Below are 16,488 nucleotides of genomic sequence, written 5' to 3'. Positions count from 1 at the left end.
TAAACTATATCGCTAGCAAACTACTTTTCGTGATATTATATTTACAACTATAGAGAGAGAACATTGGTTGATAAAAATCTCTTTTTCAACTACACAACTTTTGTAACTTTATAGATATATAAAGTATATTTTCATCCTATAAAGACGACTTGTTACTTATGTTACCTTTAAATTAAACTTTGTCCTGAAATATATGATAAGGTTCGTTTGAGATACCTACGACATTGCTTCAACAATAACACCTCCTTGTTATCTTCACTTGCAGTGACATCATCGTCGTTACCATCGGCATCGTCAAAGTCTTCGTCGTGTCCCTTATCGTCAGATAAATTATCAATATTGGTGTTTATCAAATCAATCAATCCATTAATGTATCGAGTATCAATTAAACTATTGCCATAAACATTGAAAATAAGACATCGATTGAGTATTTCAAGAAACAATTTAAGCGAAAGATATGGATCCATACATGAATCTGCCACTCGTAATGATTTTTGAAGACATTCCAATACTCGCTTAGGATCACGATATAATACAAGTTCTTCATTGGGTTCCTCCAATTTAGGTTCTACTTTAGATTCAACTTCTGGTTCAGCGTCAGCATCGGCTTCAGATCCCTTGGAGTTTTCATTATTATCCTGATTCATGGTTTCATCTTTATCATCAATTACCGTAGGGGACTTCTCACCTGCGGGCAACAATGTTTCACTCCACCACCATAGATGGGCACATGAATACACTGCACGACATTGATCTTGTTTTTTCAATAATTTCGAGCCATACAATGTCAATTTGGTAATCAAATTCTCGTAATTCTCTTTGGAAAAGTTTCTGGTCTTCACGAGAGTATTGGCAATTGATAACACTGATTCATAAGCTAATGATCCACCTGAAAGTGAATCATGAGGATTGATATGGGTAGTTGTTGACGATGTCTTGTACTGATGAGGTGTCAAAATAAGGTTTTCTTCATAAACGACAAAGCATTGATTGAACAATTCATAGCATATGGATTCTAGTTTCAATTGGTCAGCAACTGTAGCAACGTTCAAATAGATGTTGAGAATCAATTCAGATGAATATTCTTGATGATATTGATACAATTCATCAATAATCACCGACAAATTCTTAAAGTTTGATGTGATTTGTAAATCCACTGTATCGCTTCTACTTTTCTTTCGTTGATGTAAATTAACATAACCAGCTAATTTCAATTTGAATAAAATTTTCGATATCAAAGTGGGATAAGTATGAATGATATTCTCAAAATTTTTGTTCAAATACTTCTTTCTAACATACATCAAGTTAGAAACATTTTTAATAGGATCATCACTAAGTTCAACAAGATGAATTAACTTGCAAATCTTCTCTTGAGTTTCAAGGAATTCCTCCGTAATCAATGCCTCACCGTTATTCACTTTGATGGTTTTAGTTACCCCCAAATGCTTAGCAGTGTCTAATTTACTTGGTGACTCTTTAATTAATACCATAAGATACTTGAATACCCCATCAATTTCGTCGACACTGTGCAATAATTCATTATCATTATCACTAGCAATCTCTAAAATTCTATCGACAATCGCAATGGCTATTTGTTTTTGTAAAGCTTTATTATCCAACTTGGTATAAAAATGATAAAAGTTCTCTAATGACAATAAAGTCTTAATTGATTTAAAATGTGATACTGGGACAAGCAACAATTGTGACCACATTTCCTGTTCAAGCTCAGAATTGTTCTCTTGAGCTGCTAAATTTTCTTCAGCAAATTTATAAATGATATCTAGATTTGAGAAATCATCTGGTTCGAAAGTCAATAAAAGATTAATGAATGATTGTAAAAGCATTGAGTGTTCTTCTGGTGGTAATTGAGGATCTGCAGTTGCAACTAACTTGTTATAAAATTGCCAAAACGATTGAAACAACTGATCAACATTGATTTCTATTACATTGCTTCCAGTTTCTTCTATGGACAACTTATTCATGTCACTAGAGAATTTATGATAGGCAATGAATCTATCAATTAAAGTTTGTACCAATTCGCTTTTCTTCAATAGCGGATGTAAATTAACAAACACTTCATTTAACAATTTATCCAAAGTGGCAAAATGGAAATCGTCAGGGAAAACTTGTATTAAGACATCAATCAAATAACTTTGGGCTAAATGATCGCGGCATTGAATAATTTGTTCGGTAATAATGGGGAAAATCTTCTCTTTATAATATTCAATTGCAGAATAGTTGGCATCTCCATTGTAATCGTCGATAATTTGTGATAAACGAACTAGATTCGATCCAACAAGAATTTTCAATTCCTTCCGTTCACGATATCTCAATTCACGTTCCGATGAATGCCCTTGGTGTTGTAATCTGACCCAAAGTTTATTCATTTCAATAAAATTCTTGATCAAAAATTCTACTGTCTCTTCAAAATCTATTTGGTTTTGGAAGGGCAAAAGATTTTTCGTTCGTTGAGATAAATAATACCGTAAAAACAATCCACGGATTGGATGTTGCACTCCATGACACATTTCAATCATATCTTTCATTAAATCTTTTTTAGGTGATCCTTCAATCGACATGTAGGTTGTACCGATAACAATCATCATGTATAATCGAGGTACAATATTACCTGAATACTGGACAATTTCATATAAATCTGCTAAAAACGCCGATGTGCCTTCCCCATCATTCTCAGGTTTTCCATTTTTGATGGTGTCGTTGCCTTTAGCCTCGCGATTCTTCGACTTTTGTCTTGCTGTGTGGGAGTTTAGTAAATATGTTGATAAGGTTTCTAATGAATCGAAAACTAACATATAAATTTCGTAATATTGTTTTGGAGATAATGAATTTGTTCTCAATTCATTAAGAAAATTAGAGCAGTGTTTCAATGCCGGTAATAATTTATTCTCATTTAAATCATGTTTCATAAGATTGGATTGTTGATTGATATTGGCAATACAACTTTGAAGTATCGAATTCTGCTCTCCAGCTGACAATTGCATGATAGTAAGAAATGTAATTGAAAAATTAAAGTCAAAAGAAAGCTATATGGTTGTCAAATGATAAAGAGTTGATATTTGGTGTTGCTTGAATGGATTCGTCAATAATCGCCGTTGGTTTAGTGGGCCTTTAATCTGCCCTTTTTTTTTTGTTTGTTGGTATTGGTTTGGTTATTTTTTCGGGTTGTCTGGCAACACAATCAGTTAACAGCGAATTTTCTCAAAGTTACTATCCAGAGCTCTAACGATAATTTCGTGTTGCAAATCTACACAACTCTATCTAGCACCAATTATATTGAACACGTCCTTTCTTTTTCTATTTGTGCGGTTTTGCCAAACTGATAAATAGGTATTGCTTAAGTTCTATAGTTGATATGAATTGAAGGGTTTCGATTATACAGTCTATAATCTCACATTATACAAAAGACTATGAAATTTAAAAAAATATGAAAAAATATACAAACAAAAAAGTCTACTACTCAATACCTCTTGATTCCCTTGTTTATGACAAAATATGCAAGCTAATTAACAAGTTAGAAACCAATTAACACTCTACCAAAATTGGTGGTATAAATAAGATACAAAATTAATACAGCAACAAAATAGTTTAAATCACCAATGTTAAAATAAAACAATCGAAATTTGACAATGAGTAACAACTAAATATACAAAATATGTTGCAAGAAATGGAAGTGTCTGTTGGAAAAGTTTATAGGGAGGTAGCACCAATATTAAAAGGATAGGCATTACTATTAATCAAGTAATGAAGAAACTGCCATTCTCTTTTTGCCTACTTTTTCATCACCATTTTGTTCAGCTGTGACTTCATCTTTGCTTGGTTCATTGATTTTCTGCTTATCAGCACCAGTTTCTGGTTCCTCTTCCTCTACTGGTAAATTTATCGATGTGCTACTAGCTGAATATGCATTCTTGAATGAAGTAGTAGGAGATGTCACTGACGACGAATTGTAATTATGTATAGTTGAATTATGTACAGACGTCATGGAAGACACAGAAAACCTTGTCAGTGGTGTCAACATTGGAGAATTGAAAGACGAGTTTTGCGACTCGCGTCGTTTATGATTGTCGTTGCCATTGTTGTTTTCTTTGGCTAATGGATTAGGGAATAAATCAGAATTGAAGGTGCTTGATCTTCTTGAAGGTATAGTTGAGTTATTGATAAGTTCAAAATGAGTGATGGAATTGTTTCTTGATGCCGCTGTGCTCATCAGTAAAGGGGATCCGTTGTATGAAGGGGACCCGGTTCCATAATTGCTTCCGCTAGGTCCACTAACAGAAGTACGAGCAGAATGAACAAGAAGTAAATTAGGGTGAGATACATTCTTTTGATTATGGAAAATTGTTGAGGAAACACTTGAATGTCTACGACCAAATTGGTCGTCAATCAATCTTCTCTTGTTAGATTGAGAAATAGGTGGCAAGATATTGGAATTGATGTCAAAGCTGGCTGACCTATGACTGATTGATTTTAGAGGTGAACTGCCAGCAGCAGCTTGATGGTTTTCCGGTGGTGGTGGAGTTGATGACGACAAAGAGCTTGGATGTAACGATTTAGATAAACTTGGAAGTGTGCTTTTCTCATTGTCCTTACCAAACATGGACGTTTTGAATGCAATCTGGGGTAGTTGATGGAAACTAGGCAATCTCTGTGGTTGTGCATGTTGGAATGGTTGGGGTTGAACAGGGGCGCTTGCAGGTGGATAATTAGTAATTGACTGCAGTGGCTGTGGTTGTGGCTGTGGCTGTGGTAAGATAGACTTACTATAAGTAGAATCTTGTTTATTGGTCATTTCAGCTTCGGAATTGATAGTAGCAGTTTCCGGGGTTGGAGACTTTCTCTGAAGTTCTTCCGCAATGGAATTATTCCCATTGATGCTCAGAGTTGTAGTGGCCAAGCTTGCTCTTCTTCTTCTATTAGCACCACCATTCCACCAATTTTTAATGGCATTATCGGAACGACCTTCTAAATGACGAGAAATCTCAGCCCATTTCTTACCATGAATGGCAACCAATCTCTCGATCTTGGCACCTTCTTCTGGTGTAATTGGAGATCTATTTAAAGATGGCTTCAAATTCTGGTGATACCTTTCACGACATTGCTTGGCAGTACGGGTCTCGAGGCTGCTGGATATCTTAACCCAATTTGAAGCACCATGAATCTTAATTAGCTCAAGCAATTTTTCATCTTCCTCGCGTGACCATGGTCCTCGTTTATGGCTGGAGCTGGTACTTGGTTTATGGTCATGTGTCACCATATGATTCGATTGGTGGAATACTGGTTGTTGATGAATGTAATGGTGTTGTTGTACTAATGGTGGCTGCTGTTGTTGTTGTTGTTGAAGATGAACAGGAAGTTGACTATGAGGTATGGCCGTCGGTTGCGGTACCTGTGGTTGAGCTTGAGGTTGGTAGTGAGTATTCAGTTGCATCATCATTCCTATTGGTGGCAACCCATTATACTGGTGTGAATAATTGAAAGGTTGGTGATTTAAATTTGGGTCTTGGTGAGGTTGGTTAATGTGTTGTGGTGGATAATGCTCGGGTCTATTAAACATGGTTTGGATATAATCTTGTCTAAAGAAGAAGAAAAAAAAGACAAAAGAATGTTGATGATAATTAAATTTGGTAGTGGTGAGACTAGGACTTAGCCGGTTGTTATTTGTAGAAAGGGGGGAAATATTATCCGAGAGTTTTCTGTTTTTTTTTTTCTCTCTCTGAAATGACAATGAGGAAAAGGTAAAAATGAAAGAAAGAAAGCAGAATAAAACTAAATCCTATTGGAGTTGTTCTAGTCTGTGTGTTGGATACGCTGGATGGTATATGAATGTGTGAAGTGGTGTGTTGTGTTGTGTTTGGTGTGTGATGTCTAGGTATTAGTAATATGATGAGTGATCTTTTGGGTATGTGGTGTGTGAATGATTTAGAAGATATTTCGTGAGAGTTTTATAGTTTTTTTTTTTCCTCTTCTTTTTCTTCCGCTTGTGGGTTTGACCTGATTGTCGTTGTTGTTGTTGTGTGTTTTGCCCTTTGGTGACTGTTTCTTTTCCCCCTTGTGCATAAATGTCTATTTTATTTCCGCTCCCTTCAGGAATTGTACTATAACAGAACGATTGTAAGAGGAAAAGAGTGACAAAACCAAGAAATAAGTTACACTAAAATAAACTGTATATTTTAATCCAACTTGCAGTAGTAGCACCACTACCAAAACCATCTGCATCTAAAATAAAACCTTGTTTGAATTTTTCTATTTTTTTTTTCCTGTCATTTTAAATTGTAATGGGAAAATACTGAGATTGCCAGTGATAGTATGAGTTGAGTGGAGTGGGGGAGTACAGAGTTTTCTAATAATAAGTTTGTGATGTATATCTAAATTCTCTTTTTTTTTTATCTTTACTTCTTGAAACAATCGAATCTTGGTGTCAAATTAACCGAACATAACGACCAAATATTTTGTTTGACACTGTTTCTTCTGTGAGAACGGCAAAAAAAGTTTAGATAAACTTATTATTTGCAAAATGTTAGCAACCTATTGGTTATGAAACAATTAATTCCGAACTCTTGATGTAAAAATGAAAACATCTTGTGAAGAAATTAGTGGAATACACGATTAATGTGGCAAGAAAACGTTTTTATTATTAACTGATTTAATTGGTAGGAGGGAAGATATAGTAACAATAGTGGATTAACGTTAATCAATAAATTTTACTTTTTACATGCATAAAATGGAAAACAAGAAAATAGACAAAGAATAAAAAAAAAGTTGAAACGTATGAGGTACTCACACCAGAGATATACATCACAAAGACTTTTACCACCTACCCTCCCTCGACTTTCACCACCTGCTCAGAGATCCCCCAAAAAACTAAATTACCTGACTACCAACGCTTACTTTGACTCTGATCTTTTAAGGTGTGGGTTTTTTTTTTTCTTGACTTGTTTGTTTGTTTCTCCTGGTTTATTCATTTCAAAAATAATAGTAATTAATTAAATGTGACAACAATGGGGAGTAGTAGTGACTATTCAAGCTAAATGAAATTCTAAATTAGATTTAAATCTGTGTGTATTCAACATTTTCCACACTTTTTGAACTATAAAACTCTTGTTATTTTCTTGATAATAAACTATGTTCACTAACAACAAGAATAGATAACTTTATCTCTCTAATGATGAACAAAGCAATCAAAGTGAAATCTAAACTAAATTGAGAATCTTCATACCTATTAATAATAGGTATAGTCTAAGTCTAATTTACAAATGAGTATTTTTTATTGTTGGAAGAACTAAACTAAAAAAGAAAAGAAAAACAAAATGTACAGATGGCAAAAACAAGTTTGCGTGTAGTAGGTTAATTTGTGATATATGAGCAAAACTTTCGAAATAGGTACTCGAAAGACTCGCTTTTGAACCCAGGAATTTTAACGTAACAACCACCACCACAATAAGCACGATTTCAATCTTACATTTCAAAAAACAATCAAACAAAGACGACAAAAAGAAAACTCAAAAAGCTTTAAAACTATAAGCATTTGTCATCGTTATTGTTGCAGATGATGGCAGTTGTGTTATTCCATAAAGTTTGACAAAGAAGTACAAGTAAACTGCGTGTGTATATGCATGTGCAATTTCAGTTGAGCGTGAGAAACAACAACAATCTATTATGTTACTGATCTGTAGCTTCTGTGTTCAAATAGCTGAATCTCAAATCAATGCTCTTTGTTGTTTGACTGCAAAATTCCCATTATATGCTGATGTGATAGAAGTGGTTTCTTCATGATCTAATGGGTTGGTGCGTGTCGTGCAAAAATCATAAAAACAAGAAATCATACATGGGCAATGTTTTTTTTCTCCTCTCTTGTCGGTTATTAATCCAGCCTCCTTATGGAAAATTCTCATTGGTGTTGGACTTGCAGCTGTCGTTCGTCCGTTATTTTGTTCGTTATCGTATACATTTCACGTCGATATCTACTTCCATCAGTTTACCTATCAGTACTACCGGCACCATCTGGTAAGCAATACTCGAAAAAAAAAAAAAGTAACAATGTGTGATTATTTAAACATAGGTAAAAAAAAATAATTACCGTTTGGGCTGTGCCTTAGAAAAATTCATGGGAAACAGTTAACCACTCAACCGTTTACTAGTACGTTCTTGTTTCAGCTGTTGGATAGATAGATAGATAGTTCGGTGGACCGAGTATTTCCTTACCCCCGGGAACAATTCACTTACACAAAATAGAATAATTCCTGGACGGATTTAACATTGGTTTGTTTTTGTGGTTTGATCCGAGAAATGATCTAAGTTCTCCCCTTCTCGTAGTTTTCAATCTGGTATCTAATCAAAGTTATATTTCATAGGTACACCTTTCCAGTTTAAATGAAATCCAAGAATCGCATGTGTATGGGTTTTCCTCTATTTGGTTTTTCTTTATTTGAACTTTTTGAAATTAACGACGACATGTCACGGAACGTGCTGACTGGCCATGTATGTTAGATGCATCTGTAGACGCAAATGATACTGCATGTGTGGATTTAGTCACGGGGTGAAAAATGTTCTGTGTTAAAAAGTGTGTGTGTATCCATTCCTTAGATTGGTCATACTCAACACGCTGTCTGGTGGTATCTCTTTTGGTGAAACATGTATCCGAAGATCGCTTTGTTTGATTGGAGTAATTGTTCTAGATAGTCTTCATTCAATAACTACTCTTTTTTTACTTCCCTTTGCTTGGATTCTTCATAAAAACAAATAAAATTATCATCTTTAATGGACCCGAAAACATCATCCAACGACAATAACGACCAACGATGTTAACAATAACGTATTGTGTATTTTCTACAATATTGGAACAAATAAATATTACTTTTTTGCGCTAACAATAACGTTATTTTGTGTGCTATTACACAACAGGGCTACATACTCTTATAAAACAGCTCCTTTCTGTTTGTGTAAGATTTGCTACTAGCGGATATTCATTTCCACTGATACAAAGTGCTTAATTGGAACTTTGACACAAAATATTATTTTTTCTACTACAATTCGAGCCGGTACAACTAAATAAACGGCCCGCATGTACCGCCTCATGGTAGAAAACTAGTGCCGAGAATATTAATGGAAAGCTATAAAACCCTACAACGGCAAAAGTGCTGTCCGCCTCTACCCTCTGATAAATACTGGTATTGGTTATTCAATCAGAACAGTTTGTATTGTTCTTTTTTTTTTCAAGGCGGATGCACTTGGGACGAGCCGTACCCAGATGAAATTGGCTTGAATATTGAAGAAAAAAAAAAGAATAATTAATTCTGTAAAACAACCAAATGATTATGTGGCATTTAACAATAATATACAATTAGAAATTGTTCAAATCTGAGAAGAAGAATAATCCACCCAAACCAAAGGAAGAAGTTCGTAAATTTTGAAAGAAAATTAGATTTCGGGTATTTTTATTTGCTCCGGGTATTTATACCTAATATGGTAAAATATTCCATCATTTTTTTTTCTTTTTAGCCGACTTTCCAAGAAAAAGTATTCGCCCGCCCCAAAAAAAAATTAAAGAAAAGCCCTCTTTTGTAGTGTTTTGTAACTAGTTATAGCAATAGTAAAACAAAAAGAGTCTCTACGGTTGTCTAATTCATTAAAGTGCCTTTTCATTTTTTTAATTACGATATTGTTACCAGTAAAACACAATAGCTAATATGTATTCAAACGTTTGACAGTTTAATTGAGTATCCGAGCACAAAGTTGCATACATTTTACTTTACATCAAGGTCATACCACCCAACCATGCGACTGCTTCTATTTTGCATTCAGTTTTTTGTTTTACATACAGTCATAACATTCCGAAAAACTCACCGAAACACGACCATGATTTTGAAGTTGTTGAATAGACAATAAATCGAAAAATGATATTCTAATTTTAAATTACTTTGTTCAACCCATATCTCGTTTATGAGATGATAGTTCTGAAATCAGGATAAATATAAGATTTAGAATGATTTTAGTACCGCAAGAACAATTGAGTGGGGGAGGAAAAGGAAGACAAAAAGAAAAAGAAAAAAAGAAAAAAAAAGGTTGGTTATGAAATTGTGTCATCATTTAGTATTTGTGCCTTCTTTAAACAATTTCTTCACACAATAAGCATTAAATAAACTTTGATTTTCATTCTCCATAATGTTCGATTATTAAACTTTAATGATAGGCTATTCAAGAAGAAAACAACCAAATTCATTATTGTATGGAATGAAAGCGAATTCTTTACCAAATTATGAATTGTTCAAGCAAATGCGCTTACGTAATTTTGCTATTGTTGATTATTACAAGTAATTAATCCAATGGTTATAGGCTTTTTTGGGCTTCAAACCCTCTGCCGAGGACAGACAAAATTTTTTAAAAAAAAAAAAATATTTCAAGCCAAATTTAATACAAAAATAGTCTGAAAATAAAATAGATAAAAATGCCTTTTGGTTTGAACCGCCGTGCGGTAGTTTGGGTCAAACTAATACTCTCAGGATAGTACAAATATTTATTTAGTATATGTTGATTTAAATGAACTATCTTGATGTTGTTATTGTTGTTCTGGAAGTAGTGCCATGATAATTTTAAAAAGTCTACATCCATATTATTTTTTAAACATTTAATCTTGAACTAAACTTGAAATTCTAAACAATTGACATTGATAATATTTCTTTTTCTCTACCATTGAATCGTAGTAACTACCAAACAAAGAAATTAACTTTTCCTATTAACAAAGAAGACTAGAAAAATCCGATACGGAAAGTATCTACATGGCACAACTTGTAGTCGTAATAATAGTTGAACATATTCATTTCGAAAAACAACAATTTGAAAACAATTATTTCTCAAAATACAATTTCAATAACGTGAATCTGTAACAAAATCATAAAATCGAAGTTAAATTCATCTTACATTTGCACCTCCAAAATCCAAGATGCAAATATAAAACAAAATTGTAAATTTCAGAGTTGCTATTAATAAACCAAGCATTGGCAAAGCTAAAAAAAATAACGCAAGCACGGCTTCTTACATTATATTTACCTTCTTTCCATGCTTGAAATACCCGAGGTTGTTAAGAATACATCAAAAATAACTTCGAAAGATATAGAAAAAACCAAAAACTTATTTTTGATCTGTGAAGATGGTTATTGTTGGTACTTTATTTTGTTGTTCATCACAATTTCTTATCTGTCGGATTTGACAGAAAAAAATTCAATTTGACGTGTCCCGATAGTTTATATCCTAATCATACATGAAATAAGGAACAGCAATTCAGTCTTTTTCCTTCCCTTTTTCCCGATTTCCTAATTGGATGAAGATAAGAGAAACATCAACATGTCACTATACTCACTAGCTCGTGCATAATTATCTTAAAACCGTAGATAAGCAAAAATTTATCTTATGAAATGTTCAGCGATAAAGAAAGAAAGAATCAGGTACCACGAGGAGTGTTTTTGAGAAAAACAACTCGTAAATTAATGAATCTAGTTTCTCTATACTTGAATAATTTTTGAGTTTTCTGGAAAAGACACCTGTTCCAGTTTCAAATTCAACAAGAATGTGAAAAGAATAAAATTTGATTTATTCTAGCCTGTTAATAATCCAGGAAAACTCAATTTCCGTAATTGGCAACTTGTCCGAGTGGTTAAGGAGAAAGATTAGAAATCTTTTGGGCTTTGCCCGCGCAGGTTCGAGTCCTGCAGTTGTCGTTATTTTTTGGTTTACTCTTTTTTAAAATTTAAAACTAATCAACTGAAACTGGAGTACCTGCCATGATATGAGTAAATACTTTTTTGATATTAAAAATCTATATAAAACTCCCTATTTATTTTTTAATTTAAACCCAGATATTGTCCCAATAATAGTTTTTTGTTTGAACTTTTTGCTTTGTATGAACCTTGTTAGTTTAATCTTTCCAATTTCATACTCTCTTAGTTGGCCACATCAGTGGCTCATTGAATAATTCTGATCTTGAAGTGTACCAGATGTATTCTGACAAAACTGCACACGGACCCAGTCAATAGCATTATAGATATTTTGATTTAAAGTTCACCGAATATATCGAATATCTTTATTTGCCATCTCATCTCATCTTCTTGCAATAAATTCTTAAACACTACTTTTTCTCAAACCTTATTATCCCTCTAGATACTCTTCCAAATCTTCAGGTTCAAATATCACTTTAACCATCAATGAACAACTAGGGCAAACAGCTATATCTTCACCTTCTTGCATATCATATAAACTAATGGCAAATCGATCACCACAGGGACATGGATATTGAAATATTTGTTGAACTGGATCAAATGTGAAATCTTCAATCTCTATTTCGTCATATATTGTTTCCATATTTCTTTTAGTTCTCCTTCTACACAAAAAAAATGCTATACCTATGTGAGTGTGGTTATAACTTTAGTGATAATCTATGATTCCATCTTTATTTTTGTTTTGAATAGTTTTTTTTCATTTATTTTTTTTTAACGATAACATCGGGGTCACGTAACACAAAAGCTGTGTCATAATTAAGTCCAGGCGAAAAAGCAATTTTTCAAATTAGGGCTTTAGCCCTGGAAAGTTTTGTTTACACGTGTGCACATAATATACAGGCAGCGAGATTGTCCTATAGCATTTTTTGCTCTTCACAATAAAAACTCGCACTTAACTATGTAAATCGCTACCACATGCACTAACAGTGCGCTTTTTTGGTTGTTGTTACACGCACACATAATCTTAGGTGCAATTCTATGCACACACACAATACTAGGCACTGTTGAGTGAGTGAGCATTTTTTCTGTTTCTCACTCAGTTAACAAAATAAAAAAAATTTTCATAATTTAGAAGTTTCATTTACAGTCTTTTTTCAATTAACAGTGATACAAGAGTGTATGTAAAGACAACATGTACTAGCAACTATAATATGATTTACCAATGATTGGGATCACAATAAATGTGTTAATATGAATGAGAGAAGGATAGTGAATAAGAGATTACGAAAGAATAGATTCAACAAGTTCAGAATGGTATACAACTAAAATGGAATTATTTTCAAATATGCAACTATCATTATGACTACTACGACAACAATTTTAATCGAGCGAAGATTATTAGATAAAGAATTGGGAAATTATTACCAAGGAAATATTATTAAGAATTAATAGCTTTGCAAAAATTGGTTTTACTCATATTATTTGTTTTGGTTGGAAAGCGATTCCATCATGGAACAAAGTTTACTAACAACATTGTTATAGGTAAAAATGGGTATTTCTAGAGATTCACGTCACAAAAGATCCGCCACTGGTGCCAAAAGAGCCCAATTCAGAAAGAAGAGAAAGTTTGAATTAGGTAGACAACCAGCCAACACCAAGATTGGTCCAAAAAGAATTCACTCTGTCAGAACCAGAGGTGGTAACCAAAAATTCAGAGCTTTGAGAGTTGAAACCGGTAACTTCTCTTGGGGTTCCGAAGGTGTTTCCAGAAAAACCAGAATTGCTGGTGTCGTTTACCATCCATCTAATAACGAATTGGTTAGAACCAACACCTTGACCAAATCTGCTGTTGTTCAAATTGATGCTACTCCATTCAGACAATGGTACGAAAACCACTACGGTGCTACTTTAGGTAAAAAGAAGGGTGGTGCTCATGCTGCTCACGCTGCTGAAGTTGCCGATGCCAAGAGATCAAGAAAAGTCGAAAGAAAATTGGCTGCTAGATCTGGTGCTGCTGCCATTGAATCCGCTGTTGACTCTCAATTCGGTTCTGGTAGATTATACGCTGTCATTTCTTCAAGACCAGGTCAATCTGGTAGATGTGATGGTTACATCTTGGAAGGTGAAGAATTAGCCTTCTACTTGAGAAGATTAACTGCTAAGAAATAAACAAACTATTTGAGGTGAGGAATAATAGTAGTATATTATATAATATCTTATCTTGGGGTATGGGTTTCTTTTTTTTCATAGCATTTTAGTCTTCGATTATTATCAAATATATACAATAATGGAGATACACATGTTACAGTAATGATGACACCAAGAATTCCCGGTTTAGGATATGTCATGTATTTTATTTAGTTAATAATATAAAAAAAAGTATCAAAAAGAGTTCGGACTTGTAGAAATATTAGAGGCATCCAGCAAAGCTCTGATTATATGATGAGAGTACTAGTGGGCATCGCTTTTATTAAAAAGCTAACAAAATGTGCTCTGATCTACAATTGAAATATAATTTGATAGTAATCTGACTTAATTTATTCTTAAACTATAACATACTATAGAAACACTTGAAATAAAACTGTTAGTAACAATAATTCAAATCCAATGCATAAATATGAATATGACAAATAATTTTTTAGAGGGAGATTAAAAATATCAGCTAGAGGCATGTCGTTATCCTTCAAAATGAACAAACGTTAACGTTCGTCCACTCAGTACAGGTCTGTGTAAACATTTGATTCATCATTCTTAAAACAAAAAAAACTTATTTGAAATATAGAAATTCAATAAAACATACTAATTGTTCAGTATAGGTATATAGAATATGATGAAGTAAAAGAAACAAAAAGATCATCAAGGCTTGAAAATTTTTTTTTACTCTTTTGATCTTTTTATAGTGGTGGTAGTGTAGTGGCCATTTGTTTGGATTCAGCTCTTTTTTTCTGTGTGGTTTTTTTTACTGCGAGTATTCCGCCTACACTGATGGGTTTGTGTCGGTGTAATTCGTGCGATGTCTGACTACAATTTGGTACGAAATTGCAAATGTTTAAAGCCCTAACAAAAGCATAAAAACACAAATGTGAGTTTACACTTGATTCTATACTAATCTTTTGTTGAAAACAAAAGACCTACTATTACATTCTAGTACTTTCAATCTAAGAAAAAGATGTAACTAGAGGGAGGGGTGTATAGTCCAATAAAGAACTACCCCACTGTTTCTACATGACACCTGTCAACCAAAAAAAAAAAGAAAGAAAAAAAAATAGGTTTGGATTGGGCTGAGTTGTATTTCTTTTTGGGAGCATTAGCCACAGCATTGTTACATTTACTTACTTAAGCAGTGATCACCATTGTTATTGTAATTGTAGGTTAGTTAAACTGAGTTAAGTTTATCTCGCTGTCAACTTTACATTCATCACTTTTTTTGTCGTTTTATTTTGTTTTGTTTTGTTTTCGGATTTTCTTTCCTCACCCTCTCTGTCCATTGTTTTGTTTGTTGGTGCCTTTTTATTTCCTTTTATCTTTGGCCCTTGCCTACACCTGATCACATATAAATCTTGACAATTAGTCAACTGTGGTTTCCACTTCTTGTCTAACTTTTTCTTTCAAGCAAAACCAGGCAAACCCTATTATTTATTCTTATTCATATATATACCTAAACATTTAGCATTCGTTTTCATCCGATTACTCCATGTCCTCCTCATCGTTACCACCACCTACAACAACAACATCTACAACACACATTGCCATTTTAGTTTTACAATCCTACATTCCAAATGTCACTGAAAAACATGGTGATTTTGGTGATAATATAATTGATCTTTTGAATCGGGCTCAAATCAACTACCCCATGATCAAATATCAATTATGTACTGATGACGAATCACAATTATGTGAAACGTACCAACAATTAAATCGAAACCTCTCGGCAAATCTAATCACTGGATTTGTTTTGAGTGGGTCAAAAAGTGATGCCTTTGATAATTCAAAATTATGGATCAACAAATTGGATGAATTTATTGTGGATACATTATTCAAATTATCAACAAAATTACCTATTGTGGGAATTTGTTTTGGTCACCAAATATTGGCCAAAAATTTAGGCTGTAAAATTGGTAGAAATGAATTGGGTTGGGAAGCAGGAACTCATACTATTGAATTGAATCAAGAAATTTTCAAAATCGAAAACACTCCATTCTTGCCAGCGTTAGTATCACCAAAGGATACTAGTAACAGCAATGGTGATAATGACAATGACAACAATCCTGAAAATCAAGTCATATTGGATCATTTGAATTTGGTTGAATCACATCAAGATATAATCCATGGGTTACCTACAATTACTGGATTTGAAGATATGGTGAGTATTGGATCAACAGTTAAATGTAATATTCAAGGAATGATGACCACCAAGACTTGTCCAATACGATTATTGACTTTCCAGGGCCATCCAGAATTCACTACTTCGATTGAATTGGATATTTTGAAAAACTCTTACGAGCATGGTGTGTTTAATGAACAAGAATATGAAAAATATAAATACCAAACTAATAGTTTAAATAATCAAGGAGATTTGATTGGTAAAGTGATTGCAAAATTTTTATTAACTTAATATAAGGTTATATAGAGGAAATACTACTACTACTAMTAMTAATAATAATAATAATACTTTAAATTAAAAATATTTAAATAATATACAATTAATGAAAAAAAAAATTTATCCCCTTATTAACCAATCTATTCTAATTTATAT

The 16,488-nt window shown here is 33.3% G+C and overlaps 5 protein-coding genes and 2 non-coding genes across 7 annotated transcripts; 3 read left to right on the top strand and 4 right to left on the bottom strand. All coding sequences in view use genetic code 12, as the record gives it.

Moving 5' to 3' along the window:
• Nucleotides 1–167: 167 nt before the first annotated feature.
• On the bottom strand, nucleotides 168–3,002 carry VPS35 (retromer subunit; the record flags this gene model as incomplete). Its single annotated transcript, XM_707712.1, has 1 exon — nucleotides 168–3,002. One exon carries the CDS (start codon nucleotides 3,000–3,002, stop codon nucleotides 168–170), a length of 2,835 nt encoding a protein of 944 aa, XP_712805.1.
• Nucleotides 3,003–3,751: 749 nt separating this feature from the next.
• CAALFM_C205640WA (uncharacterized protein) lies at nucleotides 3,752–5,575 on the bottom strand (the record flags this gene model as incomplete). The annotated part of the gene is made up of 1 exon (XM_707711.1): nucleotides 3,752–5,575. The coding sequence occupies one exon, from the start codon at nucleotides 5,573–5,575 to the stop codon at nucleotides 3,752–3,754; it is 1,824 nt and encodes a 607-aa protein (XP_712804.1).
• Nucleotides 5,576–11,653: 6,078 nt separating this feature from the next.
• tS(AGA)4 lies at nucleotides 11,654–11,735 on the top strand. The gene has a single exon. It is a non-coding gene; the product is annotated as a tRNA-Ser (tRNA).
• Nucleotides 11,736–12,162: 427 nt separating this feature from the next.
• Nucleotides 12,163–12,375, bottom strand: KTI11 (Kti11p; the record flags this gene model as incomplete). Its single annotated transcript, XM_019475235.1, has 1 exon — nucleotides 12,163–12,375. The coding sequence occupies one exon, from the start codon at nucleotides 12,373–12,375 to the stop codon at nucleotides 12,163–12,165; it is 213 nt and encodes a 70-aa protein (XP_019330780.1).
• Nucleotides 12,376–13,280: 905 nt separating this feature from the next.
• RPS8A (40S ribosomal protein eS8) lies at nucleotides 13,281–13,901 on the top strand (the record flags this gene model as incomplete). The annotated part of the gene is made up of 1 exon (XM_707710.1): nucleotides 13,281–13,901. One exon carries the CDS (start codon nucleotides 13,281–13,283, stop codon nucleotides 13,899–13,901), a length of 621 nt encoding a protein of 206 aa, XP_712803.1.
• Nucleotides 13,902–14,387: 486 nt separating this feature from the next.
• CAALFM_C205600WA lies at nucleotides 14,388–14,483 on the bottom strand. Its single transcript, XR_002086384.1, has one exon. It is a non-coding gene; the product is annotated as an uncharacterized ncRNA (small nucleolar RNA).
• Nucleotides 14,484–15,426: 943 nt separating this feature from the next.
• On the top strand, nucleotides 15,427–16,347 carry CAALFM_C205590CA (putative amidotransferase; the record flags this gene model as incomplete). The annotated part of the gene is made up of 1 exon (XM_707709.1): nucleotides 15,427–16,347. One exon carries the CDS (start codon nucleotides 15,427–15,429, stop codon nucleotides 16,345–16,347), a length of 921 nt encoding a protein of 306 aa, XP_712802.1.
• Nucleotides 16,348–16,488: the final 141 nt, after the last annotated feature.

This window comes from Candida albicans, chromosome 2 (genome assembly GCF_000182965.3).
Source record: "Candida albicans SC5314 chromosome 2, complete sequence".
NCBI lineage: Eukaryota > Fungi > Ascomycota > Pichiomycetes > Serinales > Debaryomycetaceae > Candida > Candida albicans.
Note: the sequence above shows the minus strand (reverse complement) of the source record. Positions and strands in the feature narration are given on the sequence as shown.